This window comes from Heterodontus francisci, chromosome 43, assembly GCF_036365525.1.
Source record: "Heterodontus francisci isolate sHetFra1 chromosome 43, sHetFra1.hap1, whole genome shotgun sequence".
NCBI lineage: Eukaryota > Metazoa > Chordata > Chondrichthyes > Heterodontiformes > Heterodontidae > Heterodontus > Heterodontus francisci.
Window position 1 is genome coordinate 18,890,328 of NC_090413.1, and position 27,973 is coordinate 18,918,300.

Genomic DNA, 27,973 nt, shown 5'->3' on the forward strand with positions numbered 1-27,973 from the left:
ATGTAAGCTCACACTGGAAAGACCTGCATTTCTATAGCACCTTTCATGTCTTAAGGATGTCCCAAAGCATTTTACAGCCAATGCCATGCTTTTGAAGTGTAGTCACTGTTGTAAGATAGGAAATGCAGCAGCTTATTTGTGCACAGCAAGCTCCCACAAACAGCAATGTGATAGCGACCGGATAATCTGTTTTGGTGATGTTGGTTGAGGGATAAATATTGACCGGGACACCGGGAGAACTCCCCTGCTCTTCGAATGGTTGGCATGGAATCTTTTGCGAGAAGGCGGACGGGCCTCGGTTTAACGTTTCATCCCAAAGCTTCGCCTCCGACAATGCAGTACTGCCCTGGGAGTGAGAGCCCAGATTATGGGCTCAGTTCTCTGAAGTGGCACTTGAACTGCGTGTGCTATCACTGAACCATATCTGGCACTTAGCCAATAGCCTGGGATCCGGAACACGGTTGTGATTTTAGCTGCAAACCTTCCCTCGTCTTGAAATCCCACTCTAAATACAAGTAATAGTAGCTGGTTAAACTGCCAAGGTCATTGCCTGTAAACTGCAAACTCCGGGTTAATGACTGCCGCACTCTTTTATAAAGATAGCTTTATGTTTGGAACAAAGTGTGACATCTTTAGATGCAAATGTATTTTACATCAGAGAGATGGATGGGGGTGGGGCAGTGCTTCCTTTAGGCTGACTCAATCACAGCTTTCAAAAGGCAATTGAATAAGCACCTGAAGGGAAAACAAAAACTTTGCAGGGTTCTGGGGAAAAGGGCAGGGGGGGGGGTTAGTGGGACTTACTCAATTGCTCTTGCATGGGGGATAGCATGGGCTTAACGGGCCGACTGGCCCCCTTCTGTGCTGTAACCATTCTATGAGTCACTCAAATGAGACTCCTTGGCCACATTTGGCTGTTGAGGTTCTCTCCCCTTAACCCACCTTTCATTTCATTTTGAAATTACATGATGGTGAAATCCCCCACATGGTTAACACACTCGCAGCAAATCCCTCTGTACGCTAGTGGGGAATGTCCGGTGACACTGGGGGGTCGCTCTCCTCTCTCTCTCGGGCCTCTTTTGTCTCCGTGCAATGTTGAGAACGCTGCATATTGAGCGGCGAACCGGCTCATTGCCCCTTACCTTCTGTGCATGTGCAGCATTACAATGCTTGGAGAAAGCATTTGCTATTATTTTCCCCATTCAGTTTTGGATTCGTTATCTCCTCCTTCTTTCTCACTCTTCCTATTTTGTGCCTCTTTCCATTGTGCGTGTGTCTCTTGTACACATCACCCGATCCCCCCTCCCCTTATGTTGTCGATAGATTTTCTTTCTCTCAGTTCTCCTCCGGCTTTTCTGGCTTCCTGCCTAGGTTCCCTTTCCCACTGCGCAAAAAAAAAATGGGGAGAGAGAGAAAAAAAAAACCCAGCTCAAACGTGACTAGGCAGTTAAGTGGCTGTTATGCAACCGGCGACCTACTAACACATATCCCCACAGTTCCTGGCAATGAGGAAAGGAAAGGTCCAATACACAAGCCAGAGCAAAGGACACAGCCAGAAAAGGCACAAGGTACTCCAAGATTCACACAAACAAGACACCCAGGAAAAACAAACACCTCTATATAATATATATAGAAATGTGTATATATTATTTTTAGAAAAGGAACCAAGAACAGTTCCCAGTTTGGATGCGTTGTGTTAATTCTTAGCAAAAGGTACAGTGTCGAATCTCAGCGTTGTACATGTGCTAGTGATGATCTCTGTCTGTCTCTTGTGTTTTATTTTGCCAGTCTAGTACCAGCCTTGGCAGTGCTCTCGCTGTTTTCTGTCTACTTCCATGTAAAGTGGGTTAGTGTGGTGATCTAATTAAGGGGCGAAGAGCTGTCCTTGACTGTAGGTAACTGTGTGTGTGTGTGAGAGAGAGAGACTTGTGATACCTATTTGATTATTTACAAATATAAACACTGCAAAAATAGTTTTGCATGAAGGGAAGCTTGATGTGTTCCTAGTGTTCTGAAACTCTTAATAATTATTATTGAAATACCAATTTGAATTCTATATTGCCAACTTGCTAACAAGGAAAGATGTTTGATTTTATTTTTAAATGCAACTTACTATTGAATTGATTGCAGGCTGAGAGATAAACTAATTAGGGGATTTATTTTTAGAGCCCTGCACGGCAGGGAGAGTAGATGTATCTTTGTTGTTCTATTCTTAAACTTTATTCGCATTATGTTGATAAAATATTACACGTTGGTTGTGTGGGAGTGAATTCTAAAAATAAATGCAGCCTCTGACAATCCCATTAACTCTGCGTTTGCCATTGGTATTTGGGTCCTTGTTGATTTGCACTGACCATTTATTTGAACGCGCAGAACCTCTTGTTCCAGGATCTATTAAAATGGGGCGGGGACTTTATTTTGTGTGCAAACGTTATGGCATTTTGCAATATATTTGAAATAGGGAATGGGAGTTTGGCTGCTTAAACACTGGCATTTTAAACCCATGGTAACCACAATGAGTTACCTATTAGCAGAAGGTGAGGGAAGAGAGGAAGCATTGCAAGTGTAACAAAGGAACTTACTGGAAATATTTTAAGAAAACGATGCCTCCTGAACAGGAATTTATAGTCACATTTAAGTGACTTTGAGTCATTGATTGAACAGTATTAAATTTCATTTTTTGTGGCTTTAGCAAGGAACTTCAGACAAAAGTTAATGATTAAACACCCTCAGAAAACCTGCCCAGGGAGGGATTAATTGAATCAGTAATTAAGTGAGCAGGATTGTCAGGTAAAGCTGAATAAAGATGAACGACCCAGTCCTCATAGTTTCAAATCAGCCGCTAAGATTGCCAGCATGACTGCAGGATTTTAATCGCTTTGTAATCGGATGGGACACTGATTCAGAAAATGGCCATTTTTGACAGAAACCTACTTTGTATTTATTCCTGAGGTTTAAAACCTAATTTGTTTCTAATTAGAAGGAACAAATGCGCATTTATATTGCGCCTTTCACATCCCCTGGATGACCCACAGCATTAAAAGCCAATGAACTACTTATTCAAGTGTGGTGACAGTTGTAGCAGAGGCAACTGTGCAACCAAATCACACAGCAAGCTCCCACAAACAGCAGTGAGATAATGACTAGATAATCTGCCTAGGGTGTTGGTTGAGGGATAAATTTTTAAAAAGTGGTCAATTCGCAGACAGCAAGATCCCACAGTAGCAATAAGGTAATGACCAATCAATGTTGGCCATGTTGATTTGAAGGATAAATATTGGCCAGTAAGTACTCCCCTGCTCTTCTTTAAAATAATGCCATTGTGGGAACCCTAATGTCTACCTGAGAAGGACTTCGTTTAACATCTCATTTGAAAGACAGCTCCTTCAACAGTGCAGCACTCCCTCAGTACCGCACTGGAGTATCACTTCAGATTTTGTGAGCAAGTTGGGAGTGGGATTTCACCCATGACTTTCCAAATCCACAAAGCTGAGTATACCTCAGTTTAACTGCCTTTCCCCTTCAATATCCTCACCCTGATGGCACTGACCCATATTGGGGGACAGCTCCATGGATGCCCACTGGCGTCTGGTAACACGGCCAAGTGTGCCTACCCAGGAAGTGGGAGGCTGTTCAACCATGAAGAGCATCACAGTTGACCTTGACCCTTCCTCAGCTGATGTCTGCACGTACTCCCCAGCAGGGGTAATTGGCCAGCACCTTCCCCATCCCCACCCCCAACTTACCTGGTAGGGGAGAAACCATGATCAGTGATCTTTGATCCTGTTCCAGGTGGGTTTTGAGTAAAATGGCTGCAACCAATTCTAGAGCTTCGGGCCAGGGAGTGTGTAACACCATTCGGGTGGCGGTGAAGGTTAATGGAGGAGATGCACCTGTGGACCGTACCTTCTTCATTAAGAAAATCCTTATTGATTGCTGTGGATTCCAAGCTGCAGACATCTTCTGCCTGCAGGACTTCCCCAGCAGTGGATATTTCGATGTGACATTCAAGAATGTGGCGGGATGCATCAAGTTCCTGAAGGTGTTCAAGGAGAAGGGAAATCAGACGCCTCTGCCATCACAACGTGACCGGGTGGTGACAATCCACCTCTATAACCCCCACGTTCCTGTCATGGACGTGCTCACCTTCCTCGCCAGGTACGTCGAGGTGGCCGGCAGCAGCACTGATGTCTAGGACCCATTTGGGATTTGGACCAGCAAGCGGCAGGTCAAGGTGACAATGGAGCCATTATCCATCCCCTCTCCAGCTTCGCTATCAGGTGAAGTCGAGGCTTCTTGGTCTACGCTTGGCAGCCCAGAGTTTGTCGCACCAGTGGCAAATCTGGTCATGTGGCAGCTAACTGCAGCACAGTCGTCTGCAAGAAGGAAGGCCATCAGACCAAGGACTGTAAGCAGAGTAAGTGCTGCAACCCGTGCGGTGGGGCCAGCCACCTCTACAAAACCTGCCCCAAACGCTGCCTCAGTTATGCTCAGGCAGCAAGGTCCAAGGAAAGGACGGGAGAAGGGACGGTGAACGAATGTGAAACAGCTTGTGTACACTATGGGTATGCAGGAACATACCGAAGGACTGGGACTAGCAAGGACAAATGGTGTGGGAAGCAACAACTGACTTAAAAATGGGTATAAAGATTGCTTCGATTTACATGCATAGCATTAAATCCACAACGCGATGTGTTTCAACCTTGGACTACCTCGCCAAGGTCAAAGCCAAGCTACTGTTTCTGCAGGAGTGTGGAATATCACACCTCAGCATCTACAGGCAATGGTTGTGATGGTGGTCGCAGGGGACATCAAGCTGCTCGGGGAAATTATTCCCCTTCCTCCGGCCTGGGTATTCTGCTGTGGAGAGGCAACCTCATCTCCCGTAGTTAAGGAGGTGGTGGGCGGTTGCCTCCTCGTAGCAGATGTAATGTACAACAATGCTCCGCTCCGGTTGATCAATGTGTACGCCCCGGTTCAATGCAGCGAGCGGCTGACCGTCTTCCAGCAGTTCCCACTGCTGCTGGCGACGTCCAGGCCGGTCATTCTAGGCGGTGACTTCAACTGCATCATCCATGCGGCTGGATGATCCGGCAGTGATGACAGAAAAGTGGACGCTACGTCCAGATTCCTAATGGAAACAGTAAAAGATGCCAAGCTGCACGATGTCATCAGCAACCCAGCAGACGGAGAGCAGCGTAGATACACATGGTCAAGACCAGATGGGTCTGCCCATTCCAGGATTGACTTCCTGTTTGTGTCCCGTGCTGTCACGGTCAGATCCAGCGACGTCAAGCCGGTGTTCTTCTCTGACCATTGCCTCTTACTGGTCGACTGTCACTTACAGGACGACCAATGGGTTGGCAGGGGGACATGGAAGCTCAATGTTACACTGCTAACTCCAGAGAACATTGAGGAATTCGAAACAGATTACAAAGGTTGGAGAACCATGAAACCCCTCTTTGAGTCTCTAGTGGGAAGCGATCAAGGAGAACATCAAGAGGTTCTTTATCTTCAAAGGTATTCAGAGGGCGAGTGAGAGACAGAGGGAAATGTCCCGACTCCAGAAAAGAATGTAAAATCTGCTCCGGCTGCAGTCGATGGGGGTCGGGGTCATGGAGGATCTCCAAGAGGTGAAGAGACAGCAGGCCTCGCTCTTTGCCACGGAGGCCTCCAACGTCATCTTCCGGTCCAGAGTCCGCTCCATTGAGCAGGATGAGACGTGCTCGCGTTACTTCTTCCAAAAGGTACACAGAGAGAGCTCTGTTATCAGCAGCCTGAAGGAAGAAGATGTCTTGGTAATGTCTTCGCAGTCCGACTTACTAAGGATCAGCAAATCCTTTTATGCTGGGCTGTACAACGTGAAGCCCAGTGACAGCATGGCTTCCCAGTCCTTCCTGTCATCTATCACAGAGGTCTTAGATGACAGCATGCAGGAGAGACTGGACAAACCACTGGATGAGCTGACAAACGCCGTCACGTCCTCCAAGACGAGTAAAACTCCCGGAAGCGACGGCTTACTGGTTGAGTTGTATTCGGCCCTGTGGGACTGGGTCGGCCCAGACCTACTGGAAGTATACGAGAGTATGCTCCTGGCCGGCAGCATGTCAGAATCCGTGAGGAAAGGCATCTTCACCCTTATCTACAAGCAGAAGGGGGAGAGGGCAGAAATCAGACATTGGTGGCCCATCACACTGCTAAATGTTGACTACAAGATTCTGACCAGACTTGTACCGTACCCAGCAGGAAGATCTCTGGTAGTCTCGCGCTACTCAGAGATACGATCGCCTATGTACGAGACAGGAGGGTGGACACCTGTATCATCAGCTTGGACCAGGAGAAGGCTTTTGACAGCACACCTGATGGACGTGCTCTCCAAAATGGGGTTTGGGGAGGGAATCCACAATTGGATCAAACTGCTCTACACAAACATCAGTAGCGCAGTCTCAATCAATGGGTGGCAATCCGAGCGTTTCCCGATCCAATCTGGAGTCAGACAGGGCTGTCCTCTCTCCCCTGTCTTGTTTGTTTGCTGTATCGAACCTTTTGCTGAGTCCATTAGGAAGGTCCATTAGGAAGGATGCAGGCATTAGAGGAGTGACAATCCCAGGCAGTGGAGGCACTCAGGTTAAAACCTCCCTGTACATGGATGACGTCGCCGTCTTCTGCTCGGATCCGCTGTCCGTTTGCAGACTGATGAGCATCTGTGACCAGTTCGAACTGGCCTCGGGAGCCAAAGTGAACCACGGCAAGAGCGAGGCCATGTTCTTTGGGAACTGGGCCGACCGATCCTTTGTCCCCTTCACCGTCAGGTCAGACTACCTGAAGGTGCTGGGGATATGGTTTGGAGGAATGGGGAGTGTGCCAAAACCCGGAAGGAGCGAGTAGTCGGGGTACACCATAAACTGAGCATGTGGGAGCAGCGATCTCTCTCCATTGTGAGTAAGAACCTGGTCATCAGGTGCGAGGCACTCACCATGTTGCTGTATGTGGAGCAGGTCTGGCCACCCGAGGCATTTTCCGCTTTATCTGGCGATCCAAAATGGACCGGGTCCGGAGGGACATGATGTTCAAACCTCCGGATAAAGGCGGAGCAATGTACCCAACGTCGCCCTCATCCTGATGACCATATATGTGTGCGGCTGCATCAAGCTGTGCGTAGAGCCCCAGTACGCAAATACCAAGTGTCACTACGTGCTGAGGTTCTATCTGTGCCCGGTGTTGGAGGATGGGTCTGGTCACATTGCCGCGGAACGCTCCATCCAGTTGGACCGTGCCGTACCACCTATCCTTCGTGGAAAGGTTTCTGCAGAAAAACACCTTTGACAACCAGTCCATCAGGCAGTGGTCTGCACGGAATGTCCTGAAGGCCCTACGGGAATAGGAGATGGTGGATCCTGTTGGATGGTTCCCTGAGCAGACTGCCAAAGTCATTGGGCAGAATGCCTCATCACCAGAACTTGGCTGGTGGTGAGAAGGGCCCTCCCTGTCAGATCCTTCCTGCACGCCCAGAGTGTCTCCCCCTCCGCATGCTGCCCTCGAGGTGGCTGCGGTGGGGAAGAGACAGTTGCCCACCTCCTTCTGGAATATGTCTTTGCAAAGCAGGTGTGAAAAGAGATGCAGTAGATTTTGTCGAGGTTCATCCCAAGCAGCTCTGTAACAGAGGAGTCTGCGCTCTCCGGGCTGTTCCCAGGGATGCACACTGAGATAAACATCAACTGCTGCTGGAGGACTATCAATTTGGTGAAAGACACTCTTTGGTCTGCTTGGAAACTTGCTGGTCTTCCAGCGCAAAGAGTGTTGTAGACTGGCACATTCCAAGGTGCAGGACTACTTGCTGAGGGACGCACTAAAGCTTGGGGCAGCCGCTGCAAAGGCTCTGGGGAAAGACCACTGTGTAAGGTCCTCCCGCCATAGTGAACTGAGGGGCTGGACCCTTGGGAAACCTCTCGGGCTGTATACACCAAATATGGGTTGCTGTAAAATATACATGGCTTGTAAAATGGAATGGAACAGTTGTGAGGCAACTCACTTCTGTATTGAAGAAAACTGATTTCCTTCGCACTTTTTGGAATGTTAACTTGTTGCTGTTTTGAACTGTGTTGTCCTGTATATTTTACAGATTTTTATGAATAAAGTATATTTTTTGAGAAAGAAAAAGTCCCCACCCCCAACTCCACTGCCCATTCCACTCTAGCCCAGAGGCTAACTGTAGAACCTGTTCTGCTGCCTGGTCTGCAATCAGCTAACGCAGCACATATTAGCCCTGGGACTACTACTGTTCTTTTCAATAGTGCCATGGGATTTTTTACACAACACCATTATCCCCAAACGACACCACTAAAATAGATGAGCTGGTTATGTATCTGATTACTCATTATGGGAGCTTGTGTGCAGATTGGCTGCTACTTTTCTCGACATTACAACAGTGACCACACTTCAGAATTGGCTGTAAGGCGCTTTGGACGTGAAAGGTGCTACATAAATGCAGGTTCCTTCCTTCTGTGTGCCTCTCAGCTGATGTGAAACTGACCACGTTTCAACCCTTGCTCATTTGGACTGAGACTCGTTCATTCTCGTTTCAAAGTGTAATCTATTTTGACTCTCTTACACGCTAAAAATAAACAGCGCCATATGTTTCCTGGATTCCCTAACCTTCAGAGCTATGCAATTTCTGGTTTTAAGTTACGCGAACAGAAATGACTGGAAATGCACAAAGTGTTCTGTCAGCAACTGAACATGAGAAAGATCACATTTTGGGTGTAGACTCTTGTCTGCATTATAACTATCAGGAAAGATCGAACAGAATGGGGCACATTTCCTGTGATAAGAGAAGGCTGAGGAGTGACCTAATAGACATCTTTAAAATTATAAAGGGTAGATATAGAGAAATGTTTCCATTTGTGGTGAAACCGAAACTACTGGCCTTAAATACAAGACAATCACTAATAAATCTGGGGAATTTTGGAGAAGCTACTTTACCCAGAGACTGGTTAGAATGTGGAGCTCGCTACCACAAGGAGTAGTTGAGGCGAAAGCGAGATAGGTTTGAGGGAGGAAAAAAATGTCAAAAGGCATGCTCCTTGCTGGCAAGGTTTCCTTCGAATTGCAAACCTGCTGTAAAATTTCAAACAGCAATGCTGAACACCTACAGCGAGGCAGCTGAAACCTGTAAGGAGAGATACCAGTTTCTGTTTAGAATGAGAGTCGATCCCCTTCCTTCCTTGACAGAGGCTGACTGACCTGCTGTGTGAACAAAGTGATTTCATAGCTGCATTAGGCTTTTGGATATCAATAGGGTACGGTAGTGCAGTGCTTATGGTACTGGACTAGAAAGCCAAAGGTTGGGAGTTTGACTCTGAAATTGAATTTGTTTCAATCTAGTAATTCGTAGGGGCTGACACCAGAAAATGAGCACTAAAAGCTGCCAGGTTGTTCTTTGCTAGCCTGGACTACTTGGGCCGAATGGCCTGTTTCTGTGCTGTATATCCTGTGTACAACCTAACTTAAGGACTTGGCAACCTGGGCACTTTGACCTTTGATTCACAAGCCGATGTTTAATACCTATTTTTAAACTAACTATAGGGAGTGATTTGAGCAGTGCTTTCACTTACAAACTTGTGTGTAAAAATAGCATTAGAACTGAGGCACTGGGGGTTGGCACATTTAAATTGGTGCTAGTGTTTCCTTGAAATAGCCTCATTCCACCTGCTTCAAAGGACAAAGAGAGTGCTCTGTGAAGGAGGTGCACGTAGCTTTGCTTGGCTTGTAACAGCCGAAGGTTATGTAATAGAATTGATTGTGGTGTAATCGGAAAGAGGAACTTGGGCTTCCTCATTGTTACATTATTGGCATTGGGGAAATCGAATGTTAAAGGGATGCTGCTTGTGTAGTGAGAGAGAATGTAACTCAATGTACCGTAACCATCATGTGACTGGGACTGTATACAGAGAGCTACAGCAAACCTGTAAAGTTTCTGCAATCTTTGCTATTTAAGATGCCTGATGGAATACAGAGTTTTCCTGTCATCAATACAATCTAACCCCCCTTTGTTGCAGCTCCTCCATCATCCACACACACTGTCTCCCACTCCCAGATACCAGCTCCTCCATCACCCACACACACTGTCTCCCACTCCCAGATACCAGCTCCTCCATCACCCACACACAGTGTCGCCCACTCCCAGCTACCAACTCCTCCATCACCCACACACACTGTCTCCCACTCCCAGATACCAGCTCCTCCATCACCCACACACACTGTCTCCCACTCCCAGATACCAGCTCCTCCATCACCCACACACAGTGTCGCCCACTCCCAGCTACCAACTCCTCCATCACCCACACAGTGTCTCCCACTCCCAGATACCAGCTCCTCCATCACCCACACAGAGTGTCTCCCACTCCCAGATACCAGCTCCTCCATCACCCACACATAGTGTCTCCCACACCCAGATACCAGCTCCTCCATCACCCACACACAGTGTCTCCCACTCCCAGATACCAGATCCTCCATCACCCACACATAGTGTCTCCCACTCCCAGATACCAGCTCCTCCATCACCCACACACAGTGTCTCCCACTCCCAGATACCAGCTCCTCCATCACCCACACACAGTGTCTCCCACTCCCAGATACCAGCTCCTCCATCACCCACACACAGTGTTTCCCACTCCCAGATACCAGCTCCTCCATCACCCACACACAGTGTTTCCCACTCCCAGATACCAGCTCCTCCATCACCCACACACAGTGTGTCCCACTTCCAGATACCAGCTCCTCCATTGCCCCCACACACCCTGTCACACACTATATCAAGTGCTTAGAGTTCTGGCTGCTGGAAGGTTTCCCAAGCTTACACTGTGGTTAATACTAAGACACTCATTAACCGTACAGTACAAGGACTGATGTAACCATCTCTGCACAGCTGCTAGCTGTTTACCGTCAGCCTGTGTGTACTGTATTGTGATGATTTTGTGGTGATGTAATTCCTTCTTACAGCTCGACTGATCCTCACTGCTGATAAACGTGGGAAGCCATGAAACTTGAATTTCTGTGATAAGATTTAGGGACTGTTTCCAAATGTCACTGAGATGAATCTTTCCATTTGCTGGGCCTCATTGTTTCTAAGGTTAACTGAGACTTCACATCTAATCTTTAGACCAAAGTCAAACCTTTAAAACCCAGCAAGTCATTAAAAATGCAACATTTCTGTTGTATTCTCGAATATAAAATCCAGGCTAAAACACAAGCACAGATACACTGACACACAATTGTGTATAGGGATGCAAGTACACAGGTACAGTTACATCGCATACTGATAAACAGCCGGGTACAATTACACTGTTACACAGTGAGGTACAGGTATATTGATATACTGATATATACTCTGGCGTATAGTCGAGCACAGGTAGGCTGGCACGCAGTTGGGTCAGCACAGGTTCTGGCAGATTCCCAGTATTTAAGCCTTGGCTGTTGCCCGTCTATACCTAGACTGGATGTGTCGCTGAGAGGAGTGAGTGCATGCATTGTATCGATTGTACAGAAAGTCTTGCTTATTTTTATTTCTCAGTGTTTGCGTTTTTATTTGTTAGACTTTTACTTGTGGGGATCGTTTTTGGCACGTTTCAGACACCAGGCCCTGAAAAAGGGGCTCCTTCTGAGGAGATGCAACCCCGCCCCCCCCCCCCCCCCCCCCCCCCACCCAGGTGTCTGCATCCCCTTCTCATGGTATCACTTCAGTGAGATAACTTGCTGCGGTGAGACTTGGCTGCTTAGACAGTTTGTGCTGGTCTAGCTGCAGTCACTCAACAGGCTGATGTTCTCACCCTTCAATGCAGCTTATTGTATTCGGCACAGTTTACATTTCGTCCTGGCTCTGGAGTCTGATAAATCTCAGCCGCCAAAAAAAAAAATCTAGGGCACCGCTAATCTTAGTACAGAAGCGGAGACGCTGAGTTGCTGACTGATTTCTTCCCAGTCAGGGAACCTTTCTAGAGACACTGAAACACATGGGGCTGCAGTACACTGCCTTTGGGACCTGTGTGCTTGTTCACACACGGTCAGTTCAGGACAAAAACACCGTGTCCTTGTACCCAAGCAGTTTCCCTTGATGAAGATCGTCGTGTAGGTGAAGGGTATGCGGCTCAGTGGGTACCAGTCCCGCCTGGGTGAATGTTGGGAGGCTGAGCCCAGTCCCTGTGCACGCACACCTCCAGTAGTAGAACTGCTGACCAGATTGCCCCTTGTCCCAAAGCCCCCTCCCAGGCAAATTTCAGTGTCGCCATCATCCTGGGGAGAGGTCGGCTAAGGCAGCAGGCCAGTGGGAAGAACTTATTGATATTTTTAAACCATTTTAATTCGGTTATTCTGTGGTCACAATAATGTAGCTGACCCCACTCTTCCTGAGTCCAAATGCAGAGTTTATTTTTAGCTGAAAGCCTTATTGCTTCCGCTGGTCCAGTTAATGCTACTGACCTATTTTACTTGGTTTTTTTTTATGACAAAGCCCGGGTTGCATCAGTCAGCTCTCACTGGCATTCTTTTGGCTTCACTGTGTTTTAAATCTCAGTTTCCTCTTGATTATGGGGCCATGGGGGATCTCTGCTCGCTGCCGCTTACCATTTGGTGTGACCTCATTTACGAAGCATACACGACACCGCTTGGCTTCGACTGTAAGCCGTTGCATTTTCATTGTCCCGGTGACCTATTTTAGCATGGTCGAAGCATCACGTTCGTGTGCTAGACTGATCCCTTTCTGTGTTGTCTATGCAACGTGTGCCCAGGCCCCAGTGCCAGAATCAAGGAGGTGAACTTACTTCCTTTTCTTGGTTAAGGTGGGCATTTTCTCTTGGTTGCACGCCAGCCTTGCTTGGATGTGATGTGAGCACTTGTTCAAGGCCCACCCTTAACAATGAATGTTGCCAGCAGACTGAGTGCTGCCATTGATTTGAAACTGAAAAAGCCAAACCATCTTTAGGGTGGCACAGTGGCGCAGTGGTTAGCACTGCAGCTTCACAGCTCCAGCGACCCGGGTTCAAATCTGGGTACTGCCTGTGTGGAGTTTGCAAGTTCTCCCTGTGTCTGCGTGGGTTTCCTCTGGGTGCTCCGGTTTCCTCCCACAGCCAAAAGACTTGCAGGTTGCTAGGTAAATTGGCCATTAGCAATTGCCCATAGTATAGGTAGGTGGTAGGGAAATATAGGGACAGGTGGGGATGTGGTAGGATTATGGGATTAGTGTAGGATTAGTATAAATGGGTGGTTGATGGTCGGCACAGACTCGGTGAGCCGAAGGGCCTGTTTCAGTGCTGTATCTCTAAAACTAAAACTAAAAAACATCTTCTAACTTTTCTCTCATGTTTTTTCCTAATTATCCTAACTTACTCATTTTCCCCCTTTATTTTTTCACCTTCTGTTTCATTTCTTTCTCTCTTGCTCTCAATTACTCTCTCTTTCCTCTCTCTGTCTCTCTCTCTCTCTATATCTATATATATTTCGATATATAAACTCATGCATCTTTAAAGAGAAACAACAGATGACCGATTCTGGTTCTACTGAAGACTCCCTATCCATAACATTAATCCATCTCTTCCCTTTTCAGAAGCTGTATGTCCAACATTTGCATTTTTTTCCTATTCTTCCCTTTTCCTCCCTCTGTCTTCTCTTCGATTACTCAAACACTATCAATGGGAGGGAGGGGATGCTGACGATAATTAGACATGGACTGTGGGTGGAGCAAGTTCCATGGTCTGAATGGCTTTGTCTCACCTTGGACTCGCCCATCAACCTGAATCCATAATTAGTCAGCCACAGCAGTTCTGTATCTCATTTGCCCCCCACCCTGTTCCCTGCCTTTTCTCCACATCCTTTAATCCCAATTATCTGGCTCCCTTTCAAACACCTTAACTGACTTTGCACCAATGGCATTCTAGGGCACTCTCCTGGGACTGACTGCATAGCTCCATGGAGACCCAGCATGGACCTGATGGGCCGAATGGCCTCCTGTGCTGTACATGACTCTCAGCCTTTGTGTGATGTTAGAGACATGTCCCTTAGCTGTTGCTAACATGTCTCACAAGCCAGTGCCTTTCTCTCCCTATTCATCCCTCTTTTTGTTCTGCCCTGGAGACGTGGAGTCCTTGCTGGTTCTTTCCAAATGGTCATTTCTTGTGTGCAAGTCTGAGTGTGTGACCTATCTGGCCATGGGGGAGTCACAGTTGACCCTGATTCTGCCCATTATCCACACCCATTGAGGTCCCAGTGGAAGGGATTGGAAAGCGATGAGGACCTGGCTGATTTTCTGAATTAGCTTTTTGTTGGAATGTTGATTTTATGTCCCCTGGTTTGGGAATGACTCTGTTCAGGAAATCCAAATCAGTCTTTCTTATGTTCTCGTCATGTCTTCTCTGTTAGTAGCTCAATGCAGAATATATGAATTAATATTAAAGTCAATATGTTTTGTGTTTCTTATAGGCCGACTGAAGGAATTTGACATCATTTCAAAATGGCAGGAAACATTAGCCCCAAAATTGAGTCTTAGCACCACTGGAAGAAAACTCCAGACATCTCAACCAGCAAGCTTGCTCACATTGCCTGGGGCCTCACAATGGAATCTGGCTACTACTCCGAGATGGAGAACCTAGGGTCGGCATCTCTCTGCATTTCAGAGACTCTCAGCTCTTACAATGAAGGGCTGGCCCAGAGAAACAGGACAGGAAAGGGCAAACCCAGCAGCTCTGGCCGGAGGAAGCGTGAGTTCATATCTGACGAGAAGAAAGACGCCAGCTACTGGGAGAAGAGGCGCAAGAACAACGAAGCCGCCAAGAGGTCACGGGAGAAGAGAAGGATCAGTGACATGGTCTTGGAGAATCGAGTCCTGGCACTCAATGAAGAAAATGTCCGACTGAAATCAGAACTGTTAGCTCTGAAGCTGAGGTTTGGACTTATAACCACTGCTGTGTATACAGAGAAGAGTCGACAGCTGGTAGGGACCTCAATGAGCTCTTATTACAGCAGCTACTCCAGCAGCTCCACCGTGCTCCTCAACTCTGATTCTTCCGAGGCTGAGCACATGAGTAGAGCGACTGGATTCACGCCCATGAGCAAGTATTCACCCCGGGGGTCTCTCTCTGATGTTTCTGATGGATCATCGAGCACTGGGGACAGCCCAGAGCCTATGATTCATGGGGACATCAAGCAAGACGAGAGCTCGATGGACAGGGACCTGATGAAAGACATTAAGGAGGTTGTGAGTGTGCGGGTCACCTATGGAGGAGGTGAGGCAGCATCTTTGCTAAGGAGCTGTGATGATATTGAATTCATAAGTTACAAGGAGCCAGTTAAGTACAATCCTGTGCCCAGGGACATTATTCAGTACAGGGCACAAGGATGTGGAGAAGATATTCAGACTCATTCTCCCCAACTGGAGGACTTCCCTCTTTCATCTGCTGTGCCTCAACCTAACCAAACTGCCCAGACGAACCACGGGCTAGATTATGCACAGTTGCTAAGACACACGGTTTCTGCAAAGGCGCTCACTGTCAGTGGGCGACAGGAATCACCTTCCTCAATTGGCCCAAGAGATGCCATTCATCCGTACACTCATGAGCTTTCAAACACCGAGGCACAGAAGGTACAAAGCCATTCATTGCTGAAAGAGTCTGTTATTGAGGCTTCTAAGAAGTCTGCTTTTGAGCATTCAATCATTGAGTCATTTGGTTTGTTGGAACGTTCAAATTCCCCGCATTCCACTAACAAGAGTGAACAAGCTGGATCCCAAACTCCTGACAGCGAGTTTCCTCAACGTTCCATCTCCCACAGCTTTCCGACTGAGAAACAGAAGCCACTAGAATGCTCCTTTACCCCATATTCTGTTATTGAGGCTTCGCGAGTGTCTGATCAAGGCGCGATTGCACATTCCAATCTTACCATGGATAAGGTATCAGACTGTACCCTTTCTGAAGGTTCTGACAGTGACAGTCAGGAGAAAATTGACAGTCCTGGCTGTGACACAGTGGTGCAGTCTGGCGCGTACCAGGTGGTCAGAACAACAGCCCTTCCACATAAACTGCGCTTGAAAGTCAGAGCAATGCAAGCCAATGAGCAGCAAGTCAATAGCCAAGACCAGTCACATCAATTTAGTGACCGAGGACCTTCACTGCCGAAACGCAATGGCTTTTATCAGAATTCCACCCTAAGTGGATGTATCATGAAGAATTACATTTCACTCAATGACAAGAGTAAACTCTGGAGCAAATCGGGGCTTCTGGACATCAAAGCATTGCAGTGTCAGCCAGGAGTGTTAAATAACTTTGACCAGCAGATTCCCAATGGGATGAGTCATCAGAACTACCAAAGTGCACCAAACAGCCCTAGCCTCCACGCTGTAAAAGCTGCATACTTCAAGGCTTTTGAACGGAATACTGTACAATCAACTGAGAAATTGTCACTCCACGAAAGGAACAATTTAGTCAGTCCCACTGAGGGGTAAAAAGAGCACGGAGAAAATTGGCTGTAGTGATGTAGAATATGGACAGTAATTAGTCTGAATGACCGACACTGTTGAATAGCATCAGCGTCTCTGTGCAAGGGTGATTTCCTTTTTGTTGAGTACCAGCACAATGATGTTAGAAGACTGGCAGACATTGCTCTACACTGGAATTGTTAAGTTAGAAGTTGTATCCAGATCCTTTTAATGTTTCAGGGACTGATCCAATATATGGATGCAAACTAAACCAGCAGCAATTTTATTAATTAAATTCAAATCAGGTTGTCTCGAGATTACGGTAGCAAGCCTCTCTTTTTCAGCCAATAGACCAGTGTGAACCTGGACTCTTCTAGTCTATTTTTGTCTTTCTCAGTGTAAAGATCTAGAATCAAGACCATCAATGTCTGTGTGACGAGACCTCGAGTCCTTGATTTGCTAGTCTTACAGCCAACTGCACCATGCAATATTGACCAACTATCATTGGAATGTGTCAGCTTGGCTCTGTTGGTTATACTCTTGCCTATGAATTGGAAAGTTGTAGAAACTCAACAATTTATTACTTTTCTTTGGGTGGGTAGAAGTAATCAATGAAACGAGCCTCGCCATGGAGCCACGATGAATGGGCTCTCACTTTAGCACAATTAATAGCAGTTGTCCCGGATACGGCTTTAACTATGGCAGATGTTCAGATGTACTCAACAGTTTCGTGACAGCCCCCAGTGATGAGCTTCCAAATCACACTCAAAGCAAACGCTAGAGTTCATTTTGTCTTTGGGTTACCAGGCGCAAACTGAATACTGTTGTCTTTGCTGTGATTTAAAAACTCCAGTGACTTTGATGTACTGAGTCAGAAATGCCACAGTGCAAGAAAATGAATTGGAGTATTTTGTAACCCAGCCAGTGATGCACCATCAGCAATGTGCTGTTGACCTGATGGTGCAAATTGCACTCAAAGTTGCATAAGTTTTCCGAAGTGTTTTTTTTTTGTTGCTCAAGTTTTTGCTCAAACTCATTTGCATATTGCCAAGTGTAAGATTGTCCATGAACCAAGGCAATGGAGCAGTGTTTTAGAATGTAACTTTAAAAATAAACCTGCACTAAAAATATTCCTTGGTATATTTTAGAATGGTAACGTCGTGGAGTTTATTACAGCCGTTTAGCGCAAAAATTAAGCACTTTTAATCTGGGTGTCTACTCTACCAGTCGTGAGTAATCCGATTTTAAATAACTGATTTGCTCTGGGTGTGATTTGTGCTTGAAATTCCTCAGTCTTTAGTGCTAGTTTGGGCGCATTGTGCTGGAAAAACACCCAGTGAAACCTAATGGAAGTTCCTACCCACTGTCTGCACTATGGCATCAACTGTATTGAAATTCTGGGTGTTCACTCCACATTTGGAATGGGCTATTGGCAAGGATGTAGCTACTGTATCCAACCTGGTGCAATTAATCTGATCCCACTGGTCTGGGTCTTGCAGCATTATCATTAGAAATATCATGAAATTGAAGCAATGGTGTGGGAGCTGAGAACATCCATTCTGAGCTGCATTCAGCCTACAGTGGTCTATGACTATGTCCTTGTGGCAGATAATGGGTGCCCGTATCGAGATCAGCAACACTTCGACTGGTGGCTGTCATTCACTCCTTTGCATCATTTGAAAGAAAAAGCACTGACCCACTGTCCAAATATCATCTATGCTGTAACAATTGTTTTCCAGATACTAGGTGGATGTCCCAGATAATGAGCTCCGAATAGTGTGTATGTACAGTGAACCCGAGTTTGTATTAAAGGAGCATTATCCCCTTTCACGACCAGAGCAAATGACAACAATAAAAACAGTCTTGATCCTGTTTTGGATCATTCAGATTCAACGTGCACAAAAATGTGAACAACTTGGCCTTGTGATTTTTACGGAATATTTCAATTGTCCTGGAAGATAAGCGATTTTTCAGCAATGTGGGTTAACCTATAAAATATGTAAATAGTTTAGATCCCTACTAAGAGGCGGAAGCTGAATGCTATTTGATGACTGTTGATACTAATGTGAAATAGCCTTTCCCGAGAGGCCTGACTTTCTCACAGGGAAGTAGTCACCCTTCAGTTCCTCATCAAAGTGGGTCATATTTTTTAGTGCTAGGCCAGATGACGGTGGTGTATTCAACCTGATTCAATCATGGATGGACAAAACCATGAAACCAACATTCGCACGCTTGTCCTTTTGAGCGGAGGTCATTGTAGCAGGGAGATTGGGAGCTGAGGTTTCTCTTCTCCAGTGCACGAGCCCTGTCACCAATTGCTGAGTTTACTCTACATCAGGAGTTTTAGATCTTGCAAGCCAACACATTCCTTTCTACAATATCTCCTTAGTTTATTTTTTTTTCTTCTGTATTACAATCTCCAATGTTGTCAAAATGTGGGCACCTCCGTGAAGTTAGAACCCGACCAGTTTAAGATGGTAGTGAAATCCCAAATGAGGTTGGACCCAGCCTGCCCAAGGGGGTAGTGCCTCTTTAACTAAGTGTGCACTTTGTATCAATCACATATATGTTGTATTGTAAATATTGACATGGTTTATGTATTTATAAAGGGGGAGAAATGTCCTGATATTTTATGTTTTGTGTTAATTGCAAAGCTTCTCCTTTCTATCAGAGATCTGACTATGAATGATTTGTTTTTTACTGTCAGTTGTATATTATGTAATGTGCATGTTGTATAGCTTTGTACTTTCATTATGTCCTCAAATAACACTGCACAAGAAAGAAGCAACAATGTCTGAATGTTTATTAAAAACGAGGGAAAAGGGGCTGATGCAGTGACCTGTCAGACAAATTCATGTACTGTGGCTCCTGGTTGATCTAGGCTGACAGCGCCGTGTGATACTGAGGGAGGGCTGGAATGTCGCAGGTGCCGTCTCTTTAATAAACCGTGTTACACTGGTCCGTATGGATGTTCAAAGTGTTTTATGGCACTTTCCAAAAGAGAGGAGTGAGTTTGCCTGGTGTCCCTTCAGTATTCCTCTCACCACCAACACCACTAAAGAAACAATCATCTGGTGTTAGCTTGACTTCATGGGCGGGGCTCTCACCGCTGAGGCAGAAGGCTGTCATTCTCGAGAATTGAGCACAATGCAGGCTGGCACTCCAGTGCAGTACTGAGGGAGTGCTGCACTGTCAGACGTCCCGTCTTCCCCCTCAGATGAACGTAAAAGAGCCGATGGCACTATGTTTGAAGAGGAGCAGGGGAGTTATCCGTGGTGTCCCGGCCAATGTTTATCCCTCAACCAACATCACAAAAACAGATTATCTGGCCGTTATCACATTACTGTCTGTGGGAGCTTGCTGTGTGAAAATTAGCTGCCGCATTTCCTACGTTACAACAGTAGCTACACTTTAGAAATACTTCATTGAATGGAAGGCGCTTTGGGGTATCCTGATGTCGTGAAGGGTGCTATTTAAATGCAAGTTTGTACTTTGACATTGGCTGTTTCTAGGACTGTGCACTTTGCTGTTTGTGAAATTTTGTGGCCACAGTGTTTACCGAAAGCGCATTTCACAATAACTCATTGTAAGTGAAGCACTTTGAGACTTTGAGATATATGTTGACAGCGCATATTTCCATAAAGTCAGAGATTAGGATTAGAGGCTGTTTAAGTGTGTGTCAATTGTTGTGGGATGGTGCCTCCCTCACAGTCTAAGCCACTGGCCTAAAGTGACGCTCCAGTGTAATATTGAGGGACTGTTGCACTATCAGAGGTGCTGTCCAAGGAACATAGCAAACGGAGGAGGCCATTCAACATTTTGAGCATGTGACACATGCTACAGCCAGCTGAGAAAGGTGTCTAGGAGTCCCTCTCAGCCGTCACCTGGTCTTACCGTAACAGAGTTTAATTTTAAACACACCGTGTTTTTAGCTCCCGCTTGGTGAATCCTTGTTCACCGCTTTCCAATTATAAGGCAAAGAAACCAGCACAAACAGGCTTTCTTGGGTTTAAAGAAGAAAAGTTGACATTTATTAAACTTGAACTTAAACTCTAATTCGGTTAACGCCTTCGGATACACGACGCGCCCACATTAGCATGTATACGCGATACATGCAGGTAGAGACAGAAAAGAGCAAAGAAAATAAAGTGGAAAAGTTTGAGGCAATCTCTGAAGATTTTTTTTTTGTTACTGTTCCTTGAACTCACTGCAGAGTCTTTGTTTGTAGATAGGTCTTTCTTTTCATTGGAGCCCAGTATTTTTCTTAAACATTGTTCGCTGAAGGAGACTTTTCTCTCTTGGGGTTCATGGTTCTTTAGTAGATTTGGAGTTCCGTGAGAAAGAGAGGGAGAGCCTCTTCAGTCCAGGAGCATACTGCAGTCTCTCAGTTCAAACTGTTTGTACAATTCAGAAAAACCAGGTTCCCAAGCAAGCTAGTCATATGACCAGCTGGTCTGACCACATCGGTTTGTGGATTCGGCCATCCCAGCAGTCATCCTGAAATTTGAGCGCCCTCACCTTCAATGTCTGGTGCTCAAAGTCCATTGTGGGTTAAATTGGATAAGGGCAGTAACCCCTTTGCCTCCACAAGCACTGTCTGGTAATATGCAAATGTCTTTCCAGCCAAGGGCCTGGTGATTTTTTTTTTAAACAAGTCCTTTCTTCACTTCAGCAACAGTTTTCAAATCAGTGTTCATATGACAAAATTAATACGCCTCATTCTTGGCAGGTTGGGGGGGGGCAAGTCTGCATGACATGTACTATGATCATAAAAGAACCAATCGGACAGGTTTTCTTGAGTTCAAACAAGAAAGTGGTTAGTTTATCGTACTTAAAACCAAAAACTGGTCTAAGTAAAATAATGAACTATGCTCCAACTTTCTTACACACACACACACACGAGAATCTCCCACACACAAATAGTTTTACAGAGTGGGGAAGAATAGATTGGTTGCATTAGAGTGCGGAACAATAAAAAAGACTATACAGTTGGTGGAGTCTGATCATTTAGTTGTCTTCCAGTTGAACTTGGTGATCCTGAAGTTTCTGGTTGGTAGAGGTGGCCAACTGGCTCAGGATTTTCTTGGAGACAGTGATGCAGATGATTTTCTTCCTGGGGTCTCTGTGTGCAGCAACGATAGGCTTGGATGTTTGCAGCCAGCAGGCAGGGTTTGAACTTGCAAGGTTGCCTGGAGAGAGAGAGCGAGGGAGACCCGCATTTGGGTCCTTGACAGGTCAAACTCAGGTGCTTATCTGCCGTAGAGAGAAGGAACTGCAAGTTTTCACACAGATGGACAGTCAGTCACATGAAGGCCCAGTGTATTGTCTCTTTTGCAACTTAATTAGATTAGGTCTAAGTATTCCCAATCTCTATCAGTTCCCATTGTCTCAGTGATTACCCTTTGAGTGGTTTGTCTCCACCAGTGTTAATGTTCCAAGTTTGCCTTTAATGTCTTGTTAATGAAGGCAAGGCAAGTAGCTCATTCAAAATTCTCAAGTCATTGTTCTGGTTGGAGTTATCCCAGACCTATGATTCCACCTCAATACATTGGTATTTAGGGTATTTAGATGCAAGTTGCGGTGTCCATTTTAGCTGCTAGCAGTGTTTCTTTTTAAATCAGTTTTTTGTCTCCTGTTTCTTTTTAAGGTTTAATTTAGGTTTCCAACCAATGGATTAAAATAAAACCATAATTCGGCTTAGCACATATCATGACAAGCTTTTTTGGGAGAAGAGAGTTCCAGATTTCCGCTACCCTTTGTGTAACAGTGCTTTTTGACAGCACGCCTGAACAGTCTGCCTCTCTGTTTCAGTGCTGTATCTCTAAACTAAACTAAACTAAACTAATTTTAAGGCTACGTTTCCCATGTGAGGGGCAGTATTATAATTCAACCGCAGCAGAGCAGCTCACACTATATAATTTCTATGTCACATTCCAGCCACTTCGCAATGGTGCATTTCCACAGACGTTGAGACCTGGCTGATTAAGTGATGACCTCTTGTCATCAGAAACTCTTTTCTACAGCGAAGACAATTCACGGGATGGCTGCACGTTTTGGCAAGGTATAGAGCCGGGCTCTAGGACCGATGGGCAGATGTTGGGCATATGTTTCCTTGGGTCTTGTCTACATCACTGTCTGGATTCATTGTGTTAGAAAGCTTCGGGGAGAGGAGTGGGGAAAAATGAACAAAGCATGCGCCCATCTCCACAGTCAGCTGGGGAAAAAGTTAGAGAGAGTGCAGGAAAACCTACTGGTAAAAGCCAAGCCATAAACCAGAACCATGAGATGACTCCAGGTACTCACCCTGTCTGGAAACACCACAAATGCTGTGAAGGGGCAGAATGGGAGTCAAAAACATATTGAGTGAATGAGAACATTTACACAAGAGGGAAGTGAGGAATTAGATACATTGCTGTTGGTGGGAGCTTGCTGTGTGCAAATTGGTCACTGCGTTTCCTACATTACAACAGTGACTACACTTCAAAAGTACTTCAAGCACTTTGGGACGTCCTGAGATTGTGAAGGATGCTACATAAATGCACGCACTTTCTTTAGAACATGGTACCCTTTGAACTGTCGGCCTCCACGTGCGCTCAGACTGCACTCCGTTCGCCAAGCATGCCTGCTAAGTCAGCCCCGACAGTTTGCGTTGTTCCATGAGTTGAAAGGGAGACAGAGCCACTGATTATATTCGGACACTTAGCTAAACCTTCCTGAAAACCAGGTCAGCAAACTGGGTCAGAGCCTGAGAGAAATGCATAGGAAGAGAAAATGCAGAGGTGACCGAGAAAGACACTGGCACAAAGACAAGGGGACACAAACTACTGATAATGTAATGGCATTAGGAGCATTGAATCAAATGCTAAACAGTTGTCTGATAGTGTGGGATGTGACTGGGTAAATTTTTCCATGACAATGTACATTCTGTTCAGCAATACTGGCCTTTGGAATGGGGAAAAATGGTGTGTCAATTTTGTGGAAATGTTTGACTTGGCAAGCACTCCAGAGATTGTGTGATAAAGAGGCGATATTTTCTGTATGTTATGAATGCAGTGAGCTGTGACCTCCACTGTTCCTGGTTCGCAGAGTTCTTTGCACCTGATATCATCCGTAAATGATTTTTAAACATTAGATATTTCATGTAACATATGGGGGAAAAGGCTGACCTGTTTTTCACTGTTAAATAAGAGGAAAAGATGCAAGGGAGAGAAATGTTCTTTATTCAAAGTACCCCCCCCCTCTCCTCGTCCCCACCTCATAACCTATTTTTGAAATACTACCATTACGAAATGCCTGTCTGTTAGATCAGTGGGGGTCAAATAAATTCACTCCACTGTTGTTGGTACTGAACCATTCTGGCTGCTTCAGTCCCCTGTATTCCTGTCACTCTTGACATTATCCTTGGCCATCCTTGCCTTCTTGCTCCATGTACCTCTGTGTGCAGAGCCCTAAAAGATATTCCAGCTTTTATCCATTTTTGAAACTTGCCCCAAAACATCGCAGTTGCTTATACAAGCATTATTTCTTGTCCAAGTCATATTCCTATGGTGTCAGCCTTGATTCTTTGCATCCTGGTCTTTCCCATTATTCATCCAAACCAACTCATTTCTGCTGTTAGCAACATTTGCTTGTTGGCTTTTCTCATGTTCTGACACTCCGATATTGGGATAAAAATCACTTTATGAACTCTTACATTGCTTTTTACCCAAAACATCTTGAGCTTTGCTTACTGTTCCGAAAATAAGTCTGATATTTCTTCTGATGCCTGCTTTGGATTGATGAAACGGAACAGAACCTTGTGTTAAAAGAACCAATTCCTTTACTCACTTACAAACTTGCCATACTTGCCGATAGATTAGGGCTGGGAGCCAGCCTGGATTGGTCCCAAGGATGGCGATGGGAGCTGGAACTGAAGTACCAGCCAGCCCTGGTATTATGCCATTGGTTGGGTATGTAACATTTCCCAGTCGGCAGAGCAATAGGGAGGTCAATACAGGGCGACAACCTATGCCCCGAAATTCTGCCTCCTGTCCTTTCGGGATCGCTGGCGTGAATGGGTGCGGCCACTAGGAGGTATGAGGGAAATGAGTTCCCCACAGTTTTTTAATTTGGGCTGCATTATATTCCTACTCAAAATCCTAGATCGTCCCTTGATGCTCCTTCCACCCTAATCTCCAACTCATTGGGTCCACATGATCAGGACCCAGACCAGTGCACAATTCCAAAGTGATCATGAAAATTGCAGAATGGTGGTGGGTCCGCACTTAATTTGGCCTCCAACCCTCACCACCGCTCCTCCCCCACCTCCCACCTCCTTAAGTCTACCAGTCTCCACACACCATTCCCCTGGAGGAGCAGATATGATGCATCTTACCATGTATCTCTCAACGCCTATCAACATCAACCCACATAGAGGGTAGGAGAGAGCTGACGAGCTGAATCTTCCCACTGGTTGTTCGGAAGTACCCCTCCCCCCCACTCCAGTCCCTTACACTGGACAGAAAAGCACCTCCTCTCCATTAGTATAGTATCAGTCTTGGCCTCAGTGGGTAGCACTCACCTCTGAGTTAGAAGGTTGCGGGTTCAAGTCCTACTTGAGCACAAAGTCCAGGCTGACACTCCTATGCAGTACTGAGGTAAGACTGCTGCTTACAAAATGTTGCACCCAACTCCCTTGCAAAAGATCTTAAGGCAGCATAGGCACTACGAGGAGCTCTGGCCTGAAAGGTTTGCATCTCGAAATATTCTCTCTCTGGCTATAAAGCTCACTGTTGCCCTTAACCTTGACAGCACAGCCTCTTTTCAGGCAGTCACGGGGGAATCTCGGTTTCTATAAGCCAGTGAGAAGTAAGGACATCAGGGAGCAACAGCACAAGCAGAAAAGCGGTATGATGAGGCCTCTGCAGATGTCAGGCTGCTGACTGAGAGGACCATTGGAATTTTGAAAGGCCGAGCTTCAATGCCTGAATAAATTATCCAGAGAGCGTCTCCGGAATTTTCACTCCCTGTTTTGCGCCTCACGGCTTGGCCATGCAGGAAGGGTTATCGTTTGCAGGGGCCAGAACGTGTTGGCTCGAAGGAGTCCTCCCTGCCACTAGGGGCAGGTGGCTCTGTATCTGGACCCTGCCGCCCCAGAGGCAGGAGTGCACGCAATGAGTTAACAATGACTGGAAGTGTGAGAGACTCCACAATAAAGTGGGTGGGATTCAACCTGAGGACCGCCGTATTCTGTACAAATAAGAATGGCCAATTAACTGGCCTGGTTGGACAAGTCAGCACTTTGACTGATTCTGGATTATCCAGTTGTACAGGAGACACTGGATGGCAATCAAAATGGCTGCCGTTTGCACCCAGTGACTCCATGATTTGTGTCCAGACTTTGGAAGGAAATCTGTTACCAACGAACTCTTTTCTCTGGGACCCTTATTTTTCAAATATTTGACACAGATATACAGAGAGTGATTACACCTGCAGTCGTTTCTCCTTACCACTTTGCTTCGGTGCTGACTGATTGGCCGAGAACATGGCCGCCCGTTGCAACAGCTGAAGTGTAGAATTGGGTGTGAGGTGAGGCAGTTCCCAGCCTTCACTTGTATTAATATAGCACAGCCTGACCTCCAAATCCCTCGGGCTCTCGTTCCAATTTATTCGTGTTTCAAAACAAGCTTTGCTGTTCCTAACAAAAATAGGTCACCCATTTCAGCTGGGCACGATGCCAGCTGAATACGAACATAGGCTGTAATTAAAGCAGGAGACTTCAGCTGCCAACTGCTTGGGAAAGTGTTGCTTTTCCAACCCCTAATGCCTCTTCCTGCTGCCAGTCCTATTCTTTCCCTGTTCTCACCATCTCCAAACTCTTTGTTTCTCTGTCGCACTCCCTCTCTTCCCTGTCTCTCAGTCTTCATTGGTTCAATCTGTTTCTCTCTTTGTCTCCGTCTGCCCATCTGTCTCTCAGCCTTTTTGATCTCACTTATTATTTGCCTCTCAGTACCAAAGGTTGGTCTGTCGTGGATGCAACAGTCCTTTCTGGGTGTTCTTATGTCAATCGGTCTCTGTCTTCATCGCTTTCTTTCTCTCTATTTCTTTCTCAGTCGCTTGTTGACTTTGCTTTCCACCCTTCTCTGCCCATTTGTCTCTCCTTATCTGTCTCTTACTCTCTCCTTAAGCAATGTTAAACCAGTCCTGTGTGAGGCTGAGGAGAGGGAGTGGGGAGCTGTCTTGATGTTCATATTAAAACTCATTAAGCTCATCTCCTTTAACCTTTAAAAGCTGCAGCAACATATCTGCACTAGCTCCAGAAATAACTCCAGGTTCGAATTTTCCATCTTATTGTAGTAGACTATAAATACAGACACGGTCTGTTTGTTCTGTTCTATAAGGAACTGCTACTAGTCCCTGAGGGAGTTACAGTAACTCACTCAAATCACAGCCAAGAATAATAAGGGCTTGTATTTTCAGCACAGACTTGTTACCGATGCTGATCTGTCATCTTCTGCACCATGAAATGCTCTGCGTTCACTGAATTTCAAGTTAAATAAATGCACCTCCTGCTCTGGGGTGACTTAGCTGATCGTGGCTTGTGACGCTTGGAGGTTGTGGGGGTGGGAGGAGAGGTGAGCTTCCATTCTTCTGGGCTCAGAAGAAGGAGAAAGAAATTAGCCAGGATCTCTGCTCTCGATCAATATCCATTAATCCCCAACTGGAAAGTGAAGTTCAGATGTGATTCCTCCTGTGGTTGAATAGTCTGCCAACATTGTCTGCATAGGTTTACGTATGGAGACATCTGAAGCCCTGGTGGGCTGCCATCGTCTGTGGATGTGTTTCCCACCGAGGGAGGGAATGAATGATTGAGGGAGAGAATGGCCGAGGAACTGAGAGAGGGAATGAGGGGCTGAGGAAGGGAGGGAATGAGGGATGGACTGAGGGAAGGCGAGTGAGGGATTGAGAGTGGGAATGAATGAGGGTCAAGATGAAGGGACCAGGTCATGGGCTGAGTCTGTTGTGCATCAATGTATTCAGACTGGAATATCTATTTAAATTGAACTGGAACCAAACCAACTTGATTATTCGGAGGTTATTATAGGCCCAGTGTCTTCACTGTCTGAGGAAACATCTCAAATCCAGTCTCTGCTTTGTCTCCTTTTACAGAGGTCAGTGGAGCTAAGTTCTACTGAGGTTGCTTGTGAACACACCTCGTTCTGACAATCTCAGGCTTGCAGGGAACTAGTGTGTGATCCAAAACTGAGCTTTAGTCCCTGGAATCCCAGACGTGCTAGGACCCAATGACATAAAATAGAGAAAATGCTGTTGGAAGGGTCAAAGGAGTAATCTGATTATCAGCCTGCCAACCTACCAGAAAAAGTAGGTCAGCTCTCCCTGTCAGCTGTCTGCAGTCAAATATCTTTATAGCAGGGTTATTATTGCAGATGAACTTTATGTTTCCATAGTAACCATTAGCAGCCCCCTCACCGCACATTCCAAAATACTAATTGGACTTTAACTTTAGCCCCT

General features: G+C 46.0%; 2 protein-coding genes across 7 annotated transcripts in view; one reads left to right on the top strand and one right to left on the bottom strand.

The window, feature by feature from the left end:
* The window catches only part of LOC137355668 (podocan-like), a 157,712-nt gene extending 131,627 nt beyond the window's left edge, over positions 1–26,085 (bottom strand). For all 5 annotated transcript variants that reach the window (XM_068021055.1, XM_068021060.1, XM_068021059.1 and 2 more), the window contains exon 1: positions 25,951–26,085. The gene's annotated coding sequence lies outside the window, so the exon portion shown is untranslated. The remainder of the gene's footprint in view (positions 1–25,950) is intronic.
* On the top strand, positions 1,461–19,253 carry LOC137355667 (uncharacterized). Of its 2 annotated transcripts, none has more exons than XM_068021053.1 (2): positions 1,461–1,568; positions 14,473–19,253. In XM_068021053.1, exon 2 carries the CDS (start codon positions 14,606–14,608, stop codon positions 16,487–16,489), a length of 1,884 nt encoding a protein of 627 aa, XP_067877154.1. In that variant the 5' UTR covers positions 1,461–1,568; positions 14,473–14,605; the 3' UTR covers positions 16,490–19,253. The 2 variants fall into 2 exon arrangements, with proteins under 2 accessions (XP_067877154.1, XP_067877153.1); XM_068021052.1 differs by having other exon boundaries at positions 1,473–1,713.
* Positions 26,086–27,973: the final 1,888 nt, after the last annotated feature.

Bases quoted from the DNA above. Each gene is read 5' to 3' on its own strand.
- LOC137355667 (XM_068021053.1), top strand. From the start codon at position 14,606: ATGGAATCTGGCTACTACTCCGAGATGGAGAACCTAGGGTCGGCATCT.